This window comes from Camelus ferus, chromosome 24, assembly GCF_009834535.1.
Source record: "Camelus ferus isolate YT-003-E chromosome 24, BCGSAC_Cfer_1.0, whole genome shotgun sequence".
NCBI lineage: Eukaryota > Metazoa > Chordata > Mammalia > Artiodactyla > Camelidae > Camelus > Camelus ferus.
In genome coordinates this window covers 18,434,535-18,447,806 of record NC_045719.1, presented here as the reverse complement: position 1 = coordinate 18,447,806, position 13,272 = coordinate 18,434,535, and the positions used below count along the sequence as shown (strand labels likewise).

Below are 13,272 nucleotides of genomic sequence, written 5' to 3'. Positions count from 1 at the left end.
GCAGAGGCTGGATGGAGGGACAGACGGGGCTTCAGGACACCAGTAACCCTCTTTCCAAGGATGCTGAAAGACATCCCCGCTCCCCTTCCCTCTATCCACCCCCAGACAGTCTGCCTTCATTTCTGGCAGTGGGGCCCCCATCTGCTTTGTAAATCTTGGGATGAGAACCACCAAGGAATGCAGCTCTGAGTGTGGGGTTCCCGGTCCCGCAGCAGGTGGATGGGTGGAGATTTGGGGCAAAGGAAACCACTCTAAACAGGGACCCTCTCCTTGGCCCCTAGGTCTGGCTGGTTGGTGTGTTTCCTGCTCCCTTCCCCTTCCACTCCCCCACCCCACCCCTAGCTTCCTCTCACTTCCTCCCCGCCAGCCAAGGGCAGGGCACGAGGATCCCATGTCTTTTTAAAGTCCAGATCTTCCTATTCTAGGGCCACCTTCCTCTGGCTAATTCTGTAATTTAATTAGTAGGAAGCCAAGGCCCGGCTGGGATGGGAGGAGGGAGCACTTGGGAGCCTTCCCTTCCGCGATGATTACACCCCCCAGCTTCAGCCCTGTTCAGAGCTGGGCAGGAAATTGTACTTCCTTCACTTCACAATGACAAGGGCCTTTTATCCCTGCACACGGGGGCTTTGTAAATTACTGCCATCTCCGAGCAATTAATTCCATGGCGCCGCGTTTCTTCCCCACGTGGGAGAGGGCACCCACCCACCTCCTCAGGATTCCGAGGCGCCCCTTGCCCCATCTGTCCAGGCTGCCTTGCTGGAGAAGGGTGTCTGCCACCCACCTGCACCCTAGCCTGGCGACACCCACTCTGCCTGCCCCCTCCAGCCCCTGGCTGGGTTCACTTCTCCTGGCCACTCCCTTCCCCTCCTTTCCTTCTCTGCCCCCAGTGCTTGCTCTCTCTTCAGTGCCCCCAGGCCTGGGTTTCTTTCCCCCACCCTCATGGGCTCCCTTGGTCTCCCTGCCCCTAGATACCTGGGCTTAGAAGATGCTGTTTCCACCCTTCACAGAGTTGACAGTCTATTCAGAGACATAAGACATGAAACTGATAAATAGAAGGATGAGTAAATAACAAGGGTGAGTGGGAAAAGGTCAGATGGCGGCATAAGGAAATGTGAGTGTGGACCAGTGTCCAGTGCGCCCAGTGGAACCAGGAGCAGCAGAGGAGAGGCCGGTGGGGCAGGAGGGAGGGCAGGGGGTCCACCTTGCGCAGGGAGGCCAGGTGATCAGCTGTTGGAGGTGGCACGGTGGTGTGACTTTTCTCCAAATGGGGTCTTTCCTTGCCCCTAAACTCACCCCTGCTGACTTCCAGTCTGTTCCTGCTCCACCAGGCTCAGTTCTATTCCACTCAAGCCCATGACTCAGGAGGTGGGGGGCTAGAAAGCGCTGGCCGGAGGGGTGGGAGAGGCTGGTGACGAGCTGGTGCCGGGAGAACCATCCCAGACAGTGGGCCGGGAAAGGGGGGAGCTGAGGGGAGAGGTCCAGCCTCACCCAGAGGTTCCCGAGCCAGCTCAGCAGTTTCTCACCTCAGATCCCACCCTCAGCACCACACAGCCGGGCCCCAGGAGAATGGGAGGGAGAGGCAGGGAAGGGGAGGAGGCTCTTGTTACCGAAGGTACATTTGTGTACGCACCGTACCACGAGGCCAAACTGAAACATGGGGTTTGGAGCAGAGAAGGGTTTATTGCCGGGCCAAGCATGGAGCACAGGGTGGCTCACGCCCAAGAAAACCTCAAACTCCCCGCAGGGTTTCAGCAAAGCATACTTAAAGGTCAGGTAAGAGAAGGGGGTCGCAGGGTGCATGATCAGCTTGTGCACAATCCTCTGATTGGTTCATGTCGAGGTAACAGGGTGGTCAACACCATCAACCCCTAGGCGCCTGAAGGTCAGGGGGCCACGTGCTCTCATCATCAAGTAGTTAATTTCTTCCTTTTGTCAGTGGTTTTTAGCATCTGAAAAACTCAGGAAATATACATGCGATACTATTATCTGGGTGCTTCAGAGAGGAGCTGCAGCAGAGATGGGAGAGGGGTCTGTCCCGGAAGCCCCACAGGGTCCTGCTTGGTTACACTCTGGGCTCCATCATGGATTCCATTCCTCAAACATCAGCTTCTGGGACTCAGGGCCACAGGATCCAAAGGAATACAATTTACAGCTTGCTGGGTGACAGGAATCTGCTTCAACGCCCATCGGAGAAAGCTTTGAGGCAGGGCTATAGTGGGACCCACCCACAATCATCTCCCTCATGAAGAATCTGCCAAGTAGCTAATGTCCTACAATCTCTGTCCGTCTCCTGAGATTGGGCCATGGGTCCTGCATCCTATCTGCCTCACCCATCTCTTTTTCACTTCATCTTCTTGTTTTAGCAAGGATTTTTTTTCTTTAAAGTTAATTATGTAAGTGACACATGAATCCATTCTGGGTCTAAATGTGCCAAACAAAACAAAAACTGTTAAAGTCATGGGAGACATCCCTTACCTGCCATGCTCCCTAGTTTTAGCTTGGGGTGACCCCTTGTAGACTTTGTGCTATGGTGGAGTCACAGATTTGGGCACAGAAGGAAGTCGTGGAGAAGTCTCCGTTGTATACACACAGTGTCTGCAATTTCACAACTTGTTCTCCCCATCTGACAATTCGTCTTTCCACATTGGACATTTAGAACCATTCCATCTTTTCAACTGCTATAGAGTATTCCACAGTTTAAATAGAAAAACATTCTGGCACTGGGAAACCTTTAGATGATTTTCAACTTTATTGCAACTCCAAACAGCCACAGTGGACCCACGTTCCCTCCTTGTGAGTTCCAGTGTTAGTATACGTGTGGGATCAGGCCTGGGGAGGGAAGTGTTGGGTCTGAAGGCAGGGAAAGGTGTCCGAGCCACCAGCCCCAACCCTGAAAAGGGCTCCTCCATCATCAGACCATCTCAAGTTTTTGGTGTGCGGAGCCAGGTACCAGCCTTCTCCCCAATACTGTCTTGGATCAGAATGCGGCTGCTCCCTGGAGAATCTCATTTTCCAGCTAGACTGGGAGTTCCCAAGGGGCCTCACCGGGCGTGTCTCTTTGACACCTCAGCTCCTTAGAGGAAAGTGAGACAGCACCATCCTCACAGCTCGAAACCCCCTCCTCCACTCCTGTGAGGAGCGGCCACGAGGACAGGAAGTCACGGCTGGTTTAGCAAGGGTCCTGTGGGTGAGGCTCGGGTGCCCCCTCTCCGCTGGCCACCCTGGGTCCCCACCCCAGTCCCCACCCAGGCCCACTGCGTTCTGCAGCACGCTGTGACAGTTGCTGTTCCTTCAGGGATCCGCCCCCAGCAAGGGAGCAAATGTGGTCCCTTCAAGCACCCAGAGTCAGCAGTTAATAACGGCGTATCCACATATGCCTTTTGAAAAGAGCCGCAGTGAGACAGCTACCTCTCAGAATGGACAGTCAGACATGGCGTTGGGCTGGCTAAGGAGATCGCTTCAGCAGGCCTGGTGGGTGGGCACCCGTTGGCCCCTGTAGAAGGCTAGTCCCTCCTCACAGAGGCGTGGAGGGACAGAGGAGGGACTCTGCCTCTCTGACCCCCCAATCCACAAGAGGGACTCTGTGTTTACACCGTGCTCTGTGGTTAGAGTGCTCTGCAGAGGAGGTTCAACCTGCTGGTCAGCAGGTCTCCTCACCAGCCTCTGGAGGGAGTCAGAGATGAGGAAACGGGGGCTCAGAGAGCGGAATCAGGAAGTGACCCCTGGCTGGTAGGGTCTCTGTACGGAACCATGCAACCGCCTTCTCCGGGGGTGATCTGTGGGGAGAGAGCAGGGGAGGGACGTAGCTGCACCATCAGACCCTGGGCAGATGGGCTCAAGGACGCCTGGGGCACAAGAGCCCTCCCACCAGGGCCACCCATCAGCCCTCACAGGCACCCTCTGTCCCCCAACTATGGACATCCAGCGTGGCTCTGTGTCCTCAGGGTCTTGATTAGCTCCCAGCTGGCTCCAAGCATCACTCCTGTCCCCCCCTCACCTGTTGGAAGCCTCAAAGTAGCCAAGATGTTCGGGGTTCAGTGCTCTCGACATGTATGTGTTGAGCTCTGCCCCTTTCTGGGCACCAAGAACCAAGCAGGACTAAAACAAAGTCAAGCTCCGTCCTCATCTGAGCTGGGGGAGACTGCCAATCAAGGAACAAACACACGCTATCAATACGTTGGGGTGAGGGGCGCCAAAGAGAAGAGCAAACAGGACGAGGGGTCAGAGAGCAGGTATGTGTCGTGTGTGTGTGCGTGCATGCGTGTGTGTAGGGGGTGCTATGTTAATGAGTTCATAATCTATGAAGAGGTGACATTTGAGCGAAACCTGAGGGAATGAAGGAGCAGACCGTGAGGACAGCAGGCTGGGCTCAGTCTGGGCAGAGGGAGCCACCAGTGCAAAGGTCGGAGGGCAGAGCATTCCTGGCGGGGCTGAGGGGCAGGAAGGAGGTGGGAGAGTGAGCAGGGGACGAATGGAAGGAGATGAGGTCAAGGGGTGGAGATGACAGAAGAGGTCACACAAGGCCTGGGGACAGGGGTCTCCAGAAGATTGTGGTTCACAACATAGCCATGAGCTCCCTCAAAAAAACTGACAGAAATTCCTGGAAGCTGGACAACAGCAACAGATTTTTTTTTCTTTTTTTTCTAGAATCCTTCCCTTGTTATCCTGGGCCAGGGAAACAGTGTAGCTACTTTCTCTCCCTCCTCGTCCTCCTCCTCCTCCTTCATTTTCCTCCCTCTTCCTCCTCCTCCCTCATCCTCTGTCTCCAAACCTGCCCCTGACCTTGTCCTGAGCTGGCTTGCCTGCTTGCAGCAAGACAGCGGCTGCCTCCTAGATGCAGGCAGGCACGGGCGGAGGACAAGGCCAGTGAGGGGACAAGAGGAAAGAGGCCCCCGGAGAGACAGGCAGCAGCACGAGGGACGACGTCACAGGGGCCTCTGACCGCTATTCATTTCAGCTCCCAATGTCTCCATCAATAACCGTCTGCCCTGACCAGGAGGGAGGAGCAGAGAGTGGGGAGGAAGGTTGATCTGGGGTCTGGATGGGGAGGGATGGATGGAGTCACAGAGAGGACCGTTGGCTCCTCCCAGCCCAGGGCAGGAGCTGGAGGGAGGGAAGGCAGAGAGCCCAGGGGGACCCGAGAGTGTCTGTCATCCAGCCTTCCCTCCTTGCTTCCTTCTTCCCATCTCTGTTTCCCTGACACATGGATTCCCTTCCATGTCCTCTTTGAAGCCAGGAGTGGAAGGGAGGCAGGACCAATTTTTACTTTGGAAGAGGAGGAAGGGAGTCTTCATTTTGTTGTTGAGGAGTCAGGAACTTTAGGGGATGGAGGGAGCACTCTGTGCCCTGGGAAACAAGAGGCCAGAGCGAGCCTGGTGACAAGGTAAAAGACTGGCACCAGCAGCCCACGGGCCTCATGAGAAGAGGGACTGGGCTCCAGGGCCTGGCACAGAAACTGGCACAAGGGCACTTAGGAAATAGTTGATAAATGAGAATGACCAAATGGCCAGCTGTGGCCAATCAAGAAGGGAGGCTGACTTAAGATAGACTAGATCAGACAAGGTAGGCTGCCTGGAGGAGGTGGACCTTGGAGGATGTGAAAATGGGGAGAGAAGGCATACCAGGCGAGGAGACTGTGGGAGCAAAGGAAAGGGGGCAGTGGTGAACACAGAGGGTTAGGAGGTCAGATCATGGGAGAATCAGTGAAACAACGGAGGGAAAGAAGACTGTGCAACAGAGGAGGCAGCCAGGTGGCTTTAGAAAATTCTGAGGCTACAGTGCCCCATAAGACCCAAGCCTGCTCTTGGCTGAAGTTGGCTTTTTGACTTCCCCTAAGGCCCCAGCCCCACAAGCCACACACAGACACATCTGCGGGCAGAGGAAGAGGCTCTGACATGGGACAGTTTGAGGGAACTCGCAGAAAGCCTCTCCCATCAGCAAGCATTCTCTTTGCCTTGTCACCATGATTGAAGGGCCAGCATTAAAGAGTCACCCCTTGAGTAAGGCACAGTGCTCTGAGAAATCCAGATTCCCCAGTGAGGCGCTGTCAGAATCCCGCCATGGGAAAAGTGGACTGGATCTTGTGGACCACGCAGTCATCACTCTCAGTTTCCACATGAGGAGACTGAGGCAAGACAGGGGACATGACTTCCTGGAGTCACCCAGGGAATTAGAGGCAGAGCAGGAGCCTCGAAGCCCTGTGGGAAGGGTGTGAAGATATCACTGCAGATGTGACAACGGACTGGTTCAGGGGACAGATGGACAGCCCCATTCATTTTATTAGGACAGCCTGGCCTGGGCCTCCTTACAGATGGAGCCTTTATTGGGAAGGCTGAAAGTGTCCCTTCCACATCCCTCCTAAGGGGCCAGAACAAGAGTTCATGGTCAAGTGTGACTAGAGGCGGTGGGGGTGAGGGGTGGAAGCCGCTCCTTCTGGGAGGTATTGGGGCTGGAGCTGAAACAGACAGAATGGCACCCTGAGGGAGGCAGGTACCAGGGCATGGGACAGGAAGAGACCCGCAGGGAGAGGGGGTGTGGCGGGGGTGGGGGGGTGGAGATGCAGAGTGGGGAGACTTCACCGAAGGAGCAAAATAGAAAAGCAGCGAGAGGGACGAAAACCAGACACACAGGAAAACGCAAAGGCAGGAAATCTCGAGTAGAGCGCACGGAAGAGAGAGGTGGAGAGAGGGACCAAGAGCAGGGAGGGGCTGGAGACGCGAGGGCGGGCGGGAGGGCGCGTGGGCGGCCCGGGGGCGCCCCACTGACCCTTCTCGGCGCTTGCTTCCCTCCCTAGGCTGCGCTTTCCTCACCTACTGCGAGCGTGAGTCAGCGCTGAAGGCCCAGAGCGCGCTGCACGAGCAGAAGACTCTGCCCGGGGTAAGTGGCGCCCGCCGAGGCGCGAGCGACGGATGCGCCGACAGGGGGCGACTTCGGGAGGCCGGGCTGCTGCGCGGCGGGCGAGGGGGGCTGCGACAGCGGCGCCGGCCTTCGCTCCGGAACTCGCGCGCCGCCACTCAGGCCCCCCAAAACGGCGAGGCGCGGAGCCGGGAGGCGGGCGCGTGGGCGCCAAGCTCAGACCTCCCCGGGCGGCCTCCGCTCTCCGCCGTCCAGGCCCGACGGAACGCCGGGCGGGGGACGAACTTGGCGATGGTCGCAGAGCTCGGGCGCGGCATCTCCCCTGGCCCCCTGGGGCGCCGCCGATCGGGTCCCGCCTCCCCGCGCTGCCCGCGCGGGCAGCCCCGGGGCAGGGACGCGGAGTGCCTGGGGCCCCGGGAGCCCAGAGCTACCTGCGCCGGCGCCGCGGGGCCCCTGGTAACAGGGCCGCCGCCGGAGCAGCCGCCGATCGACGTCGGACACTGGCTGTTCCTGGGGTGGGGGCCGGGGCGGGAGGGAGCGCCTAGCCGCCCGGGCTCGGCGCCGCGAGTGAGATCACCGCGGTTTATTTAAGGAGCCAGCCCTCGTCTTTGATAAACTATCGCGCCTCAGCCCTGGTTTATAGCTTGTGTGCGGGGGAGAAGAGAATTATTTATGGCCCCCCTAACTGGGTGTGATATCAGCCATGGCTATTATCGAGGCTAGTTCATCACCATAAAATAAGAAGTGTTCCTCGGGTCAAGGGTCCGCACGGTCTCTCCTGTGGGTTCAGAGAGATGGGAGGGGGGCGGCGGGGGGAGATATACGGCTCACCGAAGTGTCTAAAGATTAATGGAAAGATGTGAATGTTTGTGGGCATAATTTAAAGAATTTAAAACTGTACCGTTTTTGAGCTTGTACAATGGACCCTGCAGGGAAGCACGTGTGTCCTACATGTGTGCGTGCCAATATTTACACATGCATGTTTACATTCTTACCAAGCAAACCGTGTGTAAACACACGTTTCCATTTCTGCCCCACAGCGGGAAAGGTTAACCAGGTAGACAGAGAGAAAGCTCGACCTGGGGAGGGGGGCAGCCTCAAAGACCCTTTTTTACCCTTTTAGGGGTGGGGAGGGCCTTCCTTCCATTAAGACAGCCTTTGTATTGTATTTTGGTGTTTGTGATTGCAAAGCACGGGGCTGAGTCATCTTAATAACACACCCGCGGATGCAAATGAGTAGAAATTGTGCACCGTACAGGTTTTCGTGTGGAGCCCAGCTCTGGCACGGTGGCCGTTCCCCAGTTGGTTTTTTAGTGGCGCGGCTACATGCACATATATTATAGTAATTACTTTCTGGGTGCCCTCTGTAAGATGGCAGAAATATGCTCCACATCGCCCCATGTTATGTGTGAAGCATAAAGCCATATTGTAAGATAATCAAAGGCTTCTGAGAAAGGTTTGTGCTGATTAATAAAGTGTTTATGGTACTTTGTTTTGGGGGAGATTGTGATAGATATTTTAGAGCCACCCAAATGGAATAGAAAATACCACATTGTTATGGGAGGCCCTTCATCAGCTTGAGAGAGATTGCTGGGGAGTTTCGTGATGGCTAAAAGCCTGGAATTAGATGGGGAAACAGAAAGAGAAGGTGGGAGGGGGAGGTTTAGGATTTTGAAGGGGGAGAGAGGCTGGGAGAATTTCAGTAGTGAGTGTGGATTGCTCAGGATCTAACATTAACTTGCGGTTGTTTATTTTACATATAATAGAATAGCTAAATGATGGAGTGTATTAGTTCTTTAATAATTTATAGAAATACTTTGATGTTGCAGTAATTACATTAAAGGTCACATATCAAAGGTAATTTGGTTGAGCAGCTGTGATGGTTTCTCAGAAGCAATCAATACCACTGTCCGTGGTGCTGATTTCACCAAGGGGCCTGCCAGATTAAAGAAGGCTTATTACCAGGCAGAAAGGCCCAGGGGAAATCAGGAGCACATTGGAGCGACGCGCCAGCCCCTCTCCCACCGATAATTAACACTGTTACCCATAATCTGTGCTAATCCTTCATACTGGGAGATCCAGTGGCATTTTCCTGAAACCACAAAGACAAGTTGGGCAAGTTTGGGAGAAAGGACAAAAAGAAATGTGAATATATGTTGAGAGATGGGAGGGGTGAGGAGAGAGGCCAACAGGGGAGCTAAAACGTAGCCTAGAGTCCCCTTGCAGTGCCTGGAATGCCATCCTTTCTTCAGAGGCCTCCCGGGGAGACTCGTGGTCTCAAAGACCTCATCACAATTCTCAGGGCAGGTACAGCCCACAGGGCGAGGGACCAGGAAAAAAAGGCTGGATTGCAGCTTGAACTTCCTAAGGCATGTTGTCCCCACACAAACTCACATGGAGACAAATGAAAAACAAGATGACAACATATTAAAGTGGAGTCATTTGGATTCCAGAAAGCAGGACTGGTGTTATTACTGTTGGTTGGTTCTCTCCTTAGAGATCAGAGAAAATGATCCACTGGCAAATGGTGGGAGAGGACCAGGCAAAATGCTCCCACCCACCTGAGTAATGGTTGTTCTCACCCACTGAGATGGTGCTCACGGCTGCCCGTCTGGTTAGGGGGTGGAGAGACCTCTTCTTGTCTGCAGTGACCACCCTAGGTGACCTGGTGAGCATGCTCTGTGTCTGACTAAGGAGAAAGAAATTGGAAAAAGAACCTGGAAACTGGTAACCTCAGCAATTTAGGCACTTTTCCAGACTTCAAAATCCATTCAGATCAATCCATTAAAATCAGCCCTCCACTTTCGCACTGAGGAGAAAAAAGGGGAGAAGATGGTACAGGCGGTCCGTTCTGTTTCCCAGCAGGTTACAGAGCTAGCATCCTTTTGGCAGCAAGGAAAACAATCCCACTGTTGCCACACACACACACACACACACATACACCACTACTAAAAACAATAACATAACAACAGAGGCAGAGCCAGAGACACCCCTCCCACGTGTCCTCATTTGGGGACTGAGAAGGGGAACTGACATTTCTCTTGGGATAAGTGGGAGCTCAGAAACCAGACTACGATGGCTATTTTTACAAGTCAGAGGTCAGGATCCTTGGGAACCAGTCTAACCAGCCTCTTGGATGCCTAATGGAATCATCCCTGGACCAGTATTTCAAATGCATTATTGTTTTTGAATTTGGCATGACTTCAGTAGAATGAGATTAGTAAACCACAAAGCCTCATCAGGGTCCCTTGGAGCAGTGTCTTCTGCCAGCATCTAGGCAGAGCGATTCCCCCTTCTAAACGCTCCATCTCCATCTCTCCCTCACACTCTCCATCTCACCCTCTCTCTCTCCTGGCCCCCTGCTCTCTCCAGCTCATCTTCTTCCATTCCCAAAATTTGTTCCGTCATTTCTATGGTACGGTCGACATGGTTTCTCAGTCCATCAACATGAATTTCCTGAGTGTGTGTCGGGCACTGTGCTAGGTAGGCATCCAGGCAGACACAGAGATAAGAAAAATCCATCCGCACCCCTCTTGGAGCTGTCCATCAAGTTGGAGACAGAAGCCAGTCATACACACAAAAATACCGTCAACAGTACAAGACAGCACGTTATTATAAAATGGGTAGTGTGGAAAATAGCTCCAGGGTAATCTTTATTAAGCACTTCCTATCTGATGGGCATGATGCAAACACATCACCTCCATTACTTCATTTTATCTTCACAACCACCCTCTGAGAAAGATACCAAGAGTATCTCCCACACATGAGGAGACCCAGGATTAGAGAGAGTAAGCAGTTTGCCCAAGGTCACACAATTAATAGTGGCCAAGCCAGGATCCGCACAAGGTCCCTTACAAAAACCCAGGACACCCATCTCTCCTTTCTAGTGCCACCAGTTGCTTTAGAGGGGACCCAGATGACTATGGGGTGCAGGAGTTGCTCCAAAATGTGTTTAAGATATGGGCAGGGTGCGAGGAGAGTTGGGAGGAAGATGGATGTGTCAGAGGAGACTGCTGGTCTGAGATCCAGCCTGGAGACACGGCACGCAGGACAGGTCAGGAGCCGTGAGCTGGGCAGGAGAAACCCCCTCGGAGAGCCCCCCAGGACCTGAGTGTGCACAGGAGGCCTCTTGGAAGGACGCTGTTCCTTAAAATAGGTCCCCGCTGCTTAGTCCTGCTTCCCCCTGCCTTTGGAACTTTGCAGGGAATTGTCTTCCAGGAAGAACCCATCTGTTTCCAAAGTTAGGAAGGTAGGGGTGAGACTCCGATTAGAGGAAACCAGACCATATGGCTGGACAAGTGGTGGACTGCATGGTCAGCAGTAGCCAGCACTTTGCCCCTGTGGCAGCAGAAAGGGCTCCTCACCAGGGCTATGGACGGGGAAGAGCTGGGTCCAGTTAGCAGGAGGCCTGGAAGTGGGGAGAAGAGGGAGCAGGCGGGGGGAGGATGCAGGGGGAGAGTGGGAGCTGTATCTGCTTGGTAAACATTAAAGTTCCAATTCACTAGTTAAAGATTGGCTTTTGTGCCCTCACTTCGGCAACCTGAGAATACAAAGCAAACCCACGCTCCTCCGTGGCTGCCTCCCATCCCCACCTGCTACGTTCAGCCCGGGAGACAGGCCACATCACTGCCATCACACCTCGCGACTCAGGTCCCCGCCACTCAGGACGCGTCATTTCCATGGAAATACAATGTGACCTTCTTTGAGTTTACCAGGAAAGATGTTAAAATGGAAAATTAAAAAGAGAGAGAGAGAGAGAGAACTCAATTGGATTTCTAGCACTGCTGTCTCATGATGTGTCTCCTGTCTCTTCCGCCCACTTTCGTTGCCCCAAGTCTCATCTCCTCTTTCTTTCTTTCTCTCCTTCCCTTTTCTCTTTATGCTTTGCTCCCTCCTCTTGTCTCTCCCTTCTGGTCACCTTCCTCTTCCTCTTTCCCCTTCTCATCTCCCACCTTTTCTTCTTTATCCTTCTCCCTTGCCTCTCCCGTCTCTCCCCTCTCCTCCTCCTCCCGTACACCCTCCCTCTCTCTCCTTCTGCCCACCCCACCTCTACCTTGACACCCACTGGAGGCTCTAGAGGGACCACCTCCAGCTTTACTGGGACTTCCCCAGTGAGGCCCATCTCCCTCCTGACAGCCCTGGCCCAGAAGGCTCCATCTCATTTTATGTACAACTGTAAAGATGAATGATAAGTAGAAAGGATGCAGTCAAGAACAAGATGAATAAATTATAAAGGGCAAATGATGACAAGACAGGGGTCCCCAGAGACATTGATAGGATAACAGAAACTAAAGACGAATTTATGATGGATGTAGTTAGCATGTACGGAGGCTGTTAATTCTTCCGGGTAGTTTGACAACTTCTAGTGATTGGCGCAATCAAAGCATTTCATTTTAGAGGTGTGATGTATTTCCACTTGTCCGTCCTGCGAGCACAGTGTTGGTTTTCATCTCTACGCAGTGAGTTGGGGCCCATCATCAAGTGTCTCTGCTTCACGTGGTGGGGTCACGAGCCAGATCCCCCAGTGCCTCCATCTTGTGGTCCTGTGGTCCTTCTCACTGAGTGCGTTGGCTTGGGGGCTGCTGTAACAGAGCCCCACAACCCACATGGCTTAAGTAGCAAAGTGCCACCAACTTGGGGGCTTAAACAACAGAAATTTATGGTCGCACGGTTCCGGCACTGGAAGACGAAGACCAAGGAGTGAGCAGGGCTGGTTCCTTCCGAGGACTGGGAGGAAGAGTCTGTTCCATGTCTCCCTCTGCACTTCTGGTAGCCTCAGGCATCCCTTGGCTGGTAGATGGCGTTCTCATGCCATCACACTGACTTCCCTGTGCGCATGCCCGTTTCTGTGCCCAGGTTTCCCCTTATGGAAGGACACCTTATGAGATTTGGACCCAGCCTAATGCCCTCATCTTAACTTGATTATATCTGCAAAACCTGTTCCAAACAAGGTCACATTCACAGGATCTGGGAGTCAGGTCCTCAACATCTTTTAGGGGGAAGGGCACGATTCAACCCATAACACTGAAAAATGAGCAGCCCCATGGCTCTTCCTTGGCAGGGAGAGAAAGGTCTTCAACAGTATTTGAGTCACCAGGTAGGGGTGGGGGGTTCCCACCAGCCTTTCCTCTGCATCTCCCCTTGGCCTCGTTCTTCCCTTTCTCTCTTGGGGAAATGAGTGACATATCTTCCCTCTTTTCCCATATTTCCTAAAGAGAGCCATTCATCCACCCTTTTAGGGCAGTGATTCTTAACAGAGAGTAGTTTTGCCCACCAGGGGACATTTGGACATTGTCTGGAGATGCTACTGATACTCAGTAGGTAGAGGCCAGGGGGCTGCTGAACACCCTATCGTGCACAGGACAGCCCCGCAACAAAGAGGATTCCAGCCCCAAATGTCAGTAGTGCTGAGGCCCC

At 53.8% G+C, this 13,272-nt stretch overlaps 1 protein-coding gene across 50 annotated transcripts in view; it reads left to right on the top strand.

Annotated features, from left to right (window-relative positions):
• The window catches only part of CELF4 (CUGBP Elav-like family member 4), a 288,167-nt gene that overhangs the window by 70,269 nt on the left and 204,626 nt on the right, over positions 1-13,272 (top strand). For 49 of the 50 annotated variants that reach the window (XM_032467303.1, XM_032467284.1, XM_032467318.1 and 46 more), the window contains exon 2: positions 6,794-6,876. In XM_032467303.1, the coding sequence (XP_032323194.1) occupies positions 6,794-6,876 (83 nt within the window). Of the gene's footprint in view, positions 1-6,607; positions 6,678-6,793; positions 6,877-13,272 lie in introns of those variants that run through there. The other variant, XM_032467320.1, reaches the window with a different exon arrangement.